Raw genomic sequence first — 9,520 nt, forward strand, 5'->3', positions numbered from 1 at the left:
ATCTTCTCCAAGGTTCTTGTTGGGCTGATAGGGAAAAGTAGATGAGAAGACCCTGGTTTGTTCTGAACACTGTTGTTCTGCTATAATCTACAGAATCTTTTCTTTTTCTAGTTCTCTTGATTGCTAAGACACTGTTTATCTGAGCACTGATCTTGTTTTTGTAGAGCCAGAAACTGAGATTCAAAGAGACTCAGTAACTTGTCCAAGACAACACAGGCAAAATGCATTGGCCAGTTATATTTCACCCCCACACAGCCTCCAAGGCCTGTCTCCACCTATAAAAAGGTAGCCAGAGGATGATGTCAGATGTGACATTGTACCTAAAGCCCCTTAGTGCTGAGCTGCTTCTTTGGACTCTGTGAGGGGGCTGGGCTCTGGAGAAGGTAGTTCTGCCGTGGAATGTTGGGGACAGAGGCAGAGTCCCAAGGCTGTGTCTCACTCTCCCCAGAGAAGCCTGCCAAGTTGGACTCTTCTGCGGAACTATCAGAGGGTACCACGGGCAAGGAAGGAACTGGCGGATACTGTAAAGTAGACAGACACTTTTGAGGGTGTACCAGAGAGAGTAGAATGCTGAGCCATAGCGATGGGAGAACAGACAAAGGGGCAGGAGCAGCAGGGCAGCGGGTGGAAGGGAGACAACCTCAGCCAGGAAAGATACAGCCATGGGCAAAGCCAATGGTGAAAGCAATGTATGGCTGGGCTATAGGCAGGCTACCCCAGGGAGATCAGACAAACACAGATGCTCTATGACCTGCTCTCACCCAAGGCAGGCCCAGAGGAAGGAGCCTGATTCTAGCCCCTTGTTCTATGGGGCTCCTTTCGTCAGCCAGTCACTAGCTTCTCATCTCCTCAAGCCACCCAACCCCCACCTGTCGTGGGATCTTAGCTTAACTATGTAAAGATGCATTGCACTTGTTTATGGTGCTTGTCTAATGCATCTGATAGATCTAATAAAAATCTAGACGACCAATAGCTAGGTGGGAGGTATAGATGGGACTTCCCAGCAGAGTAAGTAGGAGGAGGAATCTAGGCTCAACAGAGTCAGAGGGAGAGAGGGAGATGCCAGGGGCCAGACAGACAGACATGGAGGAGTCAGGAAAGCAGGGCATACAGGATGAAAAAAAAGCTAAAAAGAAAAAAAAACCTGAGGCAAAATGTATATGAATAGAAACAGGTTAAATTAAGTTAAAAGAGTTAGTGGGACAAGCCGAAGCTAAGGCCAAGCATTCATAGTAATAAGTTGTTGTGTCATTAGCTGAGAGCTAGTTGGCAAAGAAAATGCCAGCTACACTCACCTCTGCACCCAACACACACACACACACACACACACACACACACACACACACACACACACTGCAATAAGAAACCATTCACACCACCAATGACAGTACCCCTTCTTCTGAGAGATCTGGGCTTCTGTACCTAAGGCCCACCTGGAATGGTGCACATATCCATCCTCTGCAGACAGGTGGGTACATGCTGGGTTAGGGTGTGGGAGACAATGCACACGGTGAGAAGTGAGTCACAGAAAAATGAAGCACACCCTACCACACTCAGCTCTGCCCATGGTCTCGTTTCCAAGGCCAGGAACATATGAACGGACCAAGACAGATCATGACCCTTTGTCTGTATGGGCATTGCTCATCCTTCACATGTAAAATAGTTCTCCCTATACAGCTGGTGCTCAATAAAAGATCCAAGACTAAGGTCATGTCTAGTGTTTTTTTAGGTGAAGGAAGTGGGCAAAGAGAGATGGAGACCAGGGTTTGGAGAAGTAGACAGTGAATGCAGGACAGAGCCTGGCAGACCTAGGGCAGAAGTTCTTTGACTCCCATCCTAGGGTCACCACTCACTTGATGATACTCATGGGTCATGGTTCCTTGCCCTCTGCCCAGCTAGCACACAAGCACTGGGGACCCCGTGCCTCACACTTGTGGAGCAAACTTGTCAAGCAAGAGCAGAAAGCATGAATCTGAAAAAAATCAAGTATAGGGCAGGACTGTAGCATTAGCCAGTCCGGGATACAACTGAGGTTATATCCTCTATAGCAGAGGCCAGGACCTAGAACCCACTGTAACGTGTGAAGTCATGGGCAGATATGTGTGTCATAAGTACTTGTGTCATATGTACTGGGCTCACACCAAGGACTCCAAATGCCTTAAGATTCTTATGACCGAAAAGGGTCAGGGCCATCTGCAAATCAAAGCCACTACTAGGGCGTGGCTAGGAGCAAGGCTTCACCATCTCTCACGTCAGTTCATTGCAATTAATCTAGCTACCGATAAACACTCATTCCTTGAGACAACGCAGGAGGCTGAGGCAAGGGAGGCCATCTACTTCCTCACAGGGCTGAAGAGAGACCAGGTCTCAAGCCATCTGCCCTAACCCACTCACCTAGTAGAATGAGCTGAGCATCCAGTGTAGCCAAAGCACTGACTGAGCATCATGGTAAGCTGAGAGAGGCAGGATTCCTACTCTCAAATTCGGCAACAGAGCTCTAGACACAGCTATGGCATAGTGCACGGCAGCCTAGATGCCAAGCCCGTTGCCTGCCCTAGGGCATCATACCTTGGCTGTCACAGCCCATGTTGTTGTAGCAGCTGGAAGCAGAGCTGCTCCCTAAGGCAGCCACCCCAGGCCTCTTAGGGGGGACATCCATTTGTGCCATAAAGAAACACCTTGGAATCTGTCCAATGGGACGGGACTGGAAATGATATCATAGGTATAATCAGCAGCAATATAAGGGCTTGGACACACAAGACTGCTGGGTGCTTCCAGAAATTACAAGTTAACCAGTGTAGTCAAAGGAGGATTGAGCCACAGAAGCTATATTAACACATACACACACACACACACACACACACACACACACACACACACACACACACACACCGGGGCCAGGGAACAGATCCAATGGCACATGCTTGATTCTGTCCCTAGCTCTCTGAACACAACTTCTTCCCCTGGACAGCAGGTCTGCTGCCCCAGGCAGAGACATGGGAATAAAATAGGAAAACAGGGTTTTCTTCCTCTGTGTCTCCTAAACCAGGCCAGTCAGAGTAGGAAGACATAATTTCTACGCAAGTGCCCATGACTCTTCAAAAGGGTCAGGTTTTGGCAGAGTGATTTTCGAGAGTATGCACAAAGCCCTGGATTTGACCACCAGCACTGCCTAAACTGGACATGATGGCATGCCCCTGTAATCCCAATACTTGTGGAGTGGAGGCAAAGAGATCAGAACTTCATGGTCATCCTTAGTTGCATAACAAGTTTGAGACCAGCCTGGTCTATTGGAGAACTTGTCTAAAAGAAAGAAAGAAAGAAAGAAAGAAAGAAAGAAAGAAAGAAAGAAAGAAAGAAAGGAAGGAAGGAAGGAAGGAAGGAAGGAAGGAAGAGGAAGAAAGAGAAAGAAAGAAAGAAAGAAAGAAAGAAAGAAAGAAAGAAAGAAAGAGAGAGAGAAAGAAAGAAAGAAAATCAATGCATCCAGACAAAAACATCAGAGGTACTGTGACTTGATAGGAAGTCTCAGGTAAGGTGTTTGCCATGCACAGAGCCCGGAGGAAGATCCAGGTAGAAGCTAACCTGGTGAATAGCTTCAACACAGGTTACAGACATAGCTCAAGGCTGGGATGCAAAATTGGTTTAGATCTATAACTATTGATGACTTGGCCTCTGCTTTGCTCTCTATACAGTGAAAGTGATGAAGTTGAAGTTGGCGGCTCATACCTGTGTGCCAAGAACTTGGGAGACTAAAGCAAGGGAATCACCCTGGGTTCAAGGCCAGCCTGGGCTAGAGTGAAGTCCTGTCTCAACAAACAAATCAGGACTGCTTGCTCCTCACTAGTACCCATTTATGCCACCTTGGGTTCTTGTTGCTACTAATCACTAATGACGGAAGCCCCTGCCCTCCCACCACTTGACTTACATGTCCCAAGGCGTGGTCTCCCTCTGAGCCCAGACCCATACAGTTGCCCATGCCAACCCCTTTCAAGTGGTGGCCTCCTTGCTTGAGTCACCCACCATTCAACATCCCAGGGGAAGGGGCCGGATATCTGGGGACTCTTCTCTACTCGTATCTCCCTGGATCCCCACTGTCTGCCTCCTAACTCAACCAGACCACAAAGACTGTGGGAGTCAAGTTCAGCCCCCTGCTGGGGAGAAGAGGGATTTTGCTCCTCATTTCCACACTGGGGAGCCTCTGGACACCTGCTGTAGGCACACATGGTACTTCAACTAAACTCCCAACAGCTGTCTAGGCTGGGAACTTTTACTTGTTTATTCTTAATGTCTACACTTACTTATCTGTTTGTGGGCACGCACCATAGCATGCACCTAGAGGTCAGAGGACAAGCTGCAGGAATTTGTTCCCTCGTCCTACCATGTGGGACCCTGGGATTAAACCCAGGAAGTCAGGCTTGGTGGCAAGAGCCTTTACCCACCCATCCCTCTCACCAGCCCAACTTTGTTTTTTGAGACAGGGTTTTACTCTAGCCCAGGCTGGCCTTGAACTCGTGGCAGTCTTCCTATACTAGGAATACAGATATGAGCCACCTCCTCCAACTAGAACCTTCCTCGTACAAGGCCCTATATTTGTTCCCCTGTTTGTTCTCACTGCTGTCTCTGTGCAGAAGGGCTGAAGACCCTTGATAGCACTAGCAAATCTGCAATGGGTGGGCCACAGTGGCAAAGGGTGGGCTCTGCAGCACCGAGGAAAGTGTCGTGAGGATTCAGGGGATCTTGCCACTTCGTGCATGTAACCAAGAACAGCTTCCTGAAGTTTAGAGCTATGCAGCTCAGGAAACTGTGGAACCACACCTCTGACACAGTGGATCATCACTGGACCTGGAGATGGCGGGAAGAACACTGGCAGGTATCCTGAGCCGAAACCACCCTCTGGTTGAATTAACTACAAGAAATGTTGAGACGAGGAACTGTTAAAACAGTTTGAACTGCAGAACTCCTCCGAGCTTTTACTGTGCTAGCGGGCACTGTGTGAACCAAAGGGCAGTAAGAGTGCTGTGTTTTCCAGCCTATTTGAGTCCTCATTTCCCCCAATGCCCACAAAGAAGAGGTGGTCATTCAACAGTGGGGCCAGACTTTCCAGCTACTTCTGTTCTCAGAGGAAAAGGGGAAAGCTGTCCTAAGAATCCGAATTAATTGACACGAGGCAGCCCCACTTCCCTGGTGAGGAGGATGTGGGGTACAACGACCGCCCAGGACTGGCTCTGAGAATCCCTCCAACGGTCGAAGAGGTAATGCTTAACTCTACTTTTCCAGAAATGGAATTTGTGGCGACTACACTGCTGGGAATTTAAATTCCAAGCAGAACTTGGCAAGGAAGATCCATGCAGTCCAGCCCCCTCCTAAGCCCCGCCTCCCCTGCAGCACCTGGACAGAGGGACTCAGCCAAGGAGTCTCTCTCTGAAGGCACACAACTGTGACCACAGATGCCATTTCTGAAACCCAGGTTTACCAGGTCTCATTTCAGAACCCGGAGGTGTTTTAAGACACTGCAAAGTGTCCATGTCCACTTGAAAGCCACCTCCTGGAGCTTGTTCTGCACTTGCATGTGAGCTTGTCCACTTTCCTCTCTGCTCCCAGAGCCAGAGGGCCACTCAGGACCCTTGGCTTATCTTCAGCTCCCAGGACTGAGGTTCCAGGGGCACAATAGGCTTCTGTGCCCCTGTATCCTCACCTCCCCCAATGCCAGCTGCATTCATGGTGTTTTGCTATTGTGGTGGGAGCAGCCTAGGGGCGGTGCAGGAGGGGGTGGGCTCTTGGCACAGGGGCTGGTGCAGACGGGCTATGGTCAGCGGTCAGCATGCAAGTCACATCCGCAGGCACTGCCACCAGGCCTGCCAGGCCTCGAACAGAATGGCAATGCTTGTGGATCCTGGGTCCCTTTCTAAGTGCCCTCTTGTGACATGAAATTTGCTGCCTTTGAAACCCAGCCCCTTGGTGGTGGCATTGACTTGGGGGGCGGGGAAGGGGTCCTCACCTTCTCAGCTATATCAGATTACTAACTAAGCCCTGGACTCAGGAAAGGTCCATGCCCAAGCTGGAGTTTTGAGAGGGTTGAAGAGGGCAAAGATTGGGAGGTGAGAATGAGGGAGCCAGAACCCAAGAGAGCTTCCAAGGAAAGCATAAGTCTTTAAGTGTGAAAAGTCCCTCTAATCTCCCCGGTTCAGGCTGTCTGCTGGCAGATATTCTCTTGTTTATATATGCCTCCAACCTTGAACATACCACCCGGGGTAACAGCAGAGATTAAATCTACTCAGCAGGAAAGCTGAGGCCCAGAGCGATGGGAGCTCCCTGGAGTCCAAGAGACTTCCCCCACCCACTATGGCTCCAGCTCCTCCCACACGGAGCCTCTTCTTGGGGGAAACAGAGGGATACAGCAACGAAGCAGTAGGAGACAGGTCTCACTGAGCCACAGCCACGATCCTGGAGACACGACATTTCCCAAGGGGATCACCGAATGATGGGCAGCAGAGCGGAGACCCGGCATGAGGAGCAAGGCAAAATCACCGTAGGGGCAGAGGGAGTCTAGTAAAGGCATGTTGGGGCCCTGCTGGACCTCTGGGCCATGGTCACCTTTTTCCTAGATGGATTGCACTTCATGACAGCAGCCTATCCATCCACCTGCCTTTGGACTCCTACTGTCCATGGCACTCCTTAGCCCCAGGTTCCCCATTCCCACCCTTGCATAGAAATGCTTGGTAAGAAAATTAATAATGGAAAAGATCCAGGCACTAAAGAAACTCCACAACCAGTTCCCCAAAGTCATTGGTCACCTGAAGCCAGCGCCTCAAAAGACAACAAATTGTCCTAAGAAAGGAAGACTCCAGCCAGGAACCATTCCACAGGGCAGAAAGCATGTGTTATGGTTTATAAAGAGCCTAGGCATATGAATGCTATTCCCCTGGCTCTCCTGACACCTGTCCAGCCTTGCCACCACTCCCAGCCCTCCTGCACTACTTCTACCCCTCACAGGTCTGCAGGGCAGCCTGGGAGGTGCTGGCCTTGCAATATGAACACCTATCTGAGACCAGAAAGGGTGACCTTCTGGTTCCACAACTCAACCCCAACACACCTCAGAATACACAGGCCTTATTCCCAGACCACGGCTAGGTCAGAAAAAAAGTGAAAGTGACCCCCCTCCCACCATGTGTGTATTCCTCTACCTCTTGCACCTTAGCGGAGGGAAACCACAAGGGGGCAAAAGAAAGAGATACAGAGGGTATCAGCAATTCCCAAACTGGAGTAAATGGGGGAGGGAGGGTGGTGGAAGATAGATTCTGGGAAGGCTCTGGATAAGACCCCACAAAAGAGGCTGGGAGGTCATGGTCATCTGTGTATTTGTCTAGCTGGAGACAGGCACTGGACAGTAGACTTTGTAACCAAATTCATTGAACAGGCAACCTTTGCAACACATTCAGGGTTTTGGGAGAAGGCACTCAGCAGCTGGAGTCCTCTCTCCCATCGCCACAGCGCTCCCCCCCCCCCAAGGATTTCCCTTTCATTTCCTTCCAGCCTGGGAAGGCAGAGGACAGAGCAGTCTGCTAGGTCAAGCCCTCAAAAACCACTTCCTATGTGGTTGGGGGAGGGCAAGCAGCTGCAGGATGGATCTAGGGGTTCCCAAGTGGTGGGAATAGGAGGAAAAGACCCTGAAAGGTTGACTGCTTTCTCCAGTCAAAGAACCATGGAGGTCGGAGAATGGTTTTAGGCCCTTCTAGGGGAGTTCAGAGCAGGCTCTGCAACTGCCTCGGTCCTAGTTGCCTGCAGTCAGAAAAGTTAATAGCGCTGGAGAAGGAAAGGCTAGGAAGGGGCTCCCCACCCTAGCCGCACCCCGGCAGTCTGAAGAGAATCCGGAGACACCCCTAAGCCTGCTTACTAGGAGCAGAGCTCCGGACTGGGAGAGGGGGCGGGAGGGCCCTGCCCAGGCCTGAGCTGCTCCGAGCGGTTCTGCCGGGAGGTGACGCGCTCCGGGTGCCCCAGGGACTTCGGGCCGCAAGTTTGGCAAAGCTGATCCAAGCCCAGCCAAGCCGAGCCGGGCAACGTGAGGCCAGCCCAGGCCAGGCCAAGGAGGGCAGAGCAGATAGGAGAAAGGGGTCTGGAGCAGTAGGCACGGGGTTGGCGCGCGCTGGGGCACCCACCTCTCCGCGCTGCAGCTGGAAGACGCTGTTAAGATAGCTGGAGTGCAAGGGAGAGCCCAGCTGCTCAGGGCGGCCTTTGCCGAAGGCCAGCTCCGGGGGCGCGGCGCCGGCGGGCGGCTCGGGCCGGAAGGCATCAAAGGCACTAGCCTGGTGTGTGTCCTGAAGCGACAGGTAGACCCAGTTGAGTAGCTGGGCCGGCTGGTACACCGAGGCGGCGCTCGTGTCGATGGCAGACAGCAGGCTCATTTTGCCGTGGCGGTGCCGGCCCCTCCCCGGCCGCCCGCTCGCGCCCCCCTCCCGGCGGAGGGGCGGGCACCGGGGAGCCTGTGCCCACTGCCAGCCGCCCCGGCCCCGACGGCTAACGCCCAGAGCCCCGTGTCCCGCGCGTTGCCCGCAGCCGCTGCCGCTGCTGCCGCCGCCTCCCCGGACTGCAGCAGTGGGCGCGCGCAGGCGGAGGAAGGAGGCAGAGAAAGTTGGGCAGGAAACTTTTGGCCCCGCCCCGCCCTCTGCCTGTCCCACCCCGCCCGGGGATCCGCTATCTGCCTCTGCGTTGACCCCTCCGGAGACCGCTTCTAGGGTGGGGTCCTCCGAGACCCCGCCCCACCCCAACCCATCTGGCCCCCCATCCACGCTGCCCCATTGGCTAAATATGGATATAGGGGAGGGGCAAGAAAGAAGGCGAGTCCGCACATGCAGCACCCTGCCGGCCCCCATACCAAGAGCGGCCCCTCCCGAGCCTTCCTCCCGCCCCCTCCCCCGGGCAGCGCAGCTCCACACGGCCGAGCTCAGAACCGACTGGGCCCAAACACTCAGCCTGCTTCACTTATGCTGGTTCCTATCACTTCCCAGACACTCTCCAGTTAATTCTTTTTCACACCTTTTTTCCTCCTTCCCTCTTCTTGCTGTTAGTCTGATTGTGTTTTGTGTTTCTGTGACTTTCTCGGTGTTCTCCAGCGCCTCTTTAAACGTGTCTGGTTTGAAGCTTCCTTCTGTCTCCCTTGCCTCCCTCAAATACACACACACACACACACACACACACTCCCCTCGCTATCGCCATAGAGCCCTCCCCCTCCCCCTTAATTCCTTCCATCTGCAGAACCGCTTTGCTGACGACCTGCGCTGGGGCGGGGGGGTCGGGGAACGGAGGCGGTTCCTGCCCGAGGAAAGGCTCCCCTTCTCTCCCGCCCTACCTCGGTCCCTACCACTACCTCCTCCGGACTTCTGTTTCTGCTTCAGGTCGGCCTAGGCTTTTCTCCTCTCTTCTGCTGCCTGACTCCATCCTCAGCCCTCCCTAGTCTCTTGTAGGGGTTCCAGGACCCTAGCGTGGCCTCTCAGAAACCCACAACTACCTGGGGAAATCTGCA

General features: G+C 52.8%; 1 protein-coding gene across 3 annotated transcripts in view; it reads right to left on the reverse strand.

The window, feature by feature from the left end:
* Window positions 1-8,591, reverse strand: part of Zcchc24 (zinc finger CCHC-type containing 24) — a 49,738-nt gene extending 41,147 nt beyond the window's left edge. The window contains exon 1 of one of the 3 annotated variants that reach the window (XM_048420802.3): window positions 8,157-8,582. In XM_048420802.3, coding sequence (XP_048276759.3) covers window positions 8,157-8,402 — 246 coding nt within the window. In that variant the 5' untranslated portion in view covers window positions 8,403-8,582. Of the gene's footprint in view, window positions 1-8,156 lie in introns of all 3 variants that reach the window. The other 2 variants (XM_048420801.3, XM_085687810.2) reach the window with 2 other exon arrangements.
* Window positions 8,592-9,520: the final 929 nt, after the last annotated feature.

The sequence above is a fragment of the Myodes glareolus genome, chromosome 5, assembly GCF_982192425.1.
Source record: "Myodes glareolus chromosome 5, mMyoGla1.1, whole genome shotgun sequence".
In the NCBI taxonomy this organism is placed as follows: Eukaryota; Metazoa; Chordata; class Mammalia; order Rodentia; family Cricetidae; genus Myodes; species Myodes glareolus.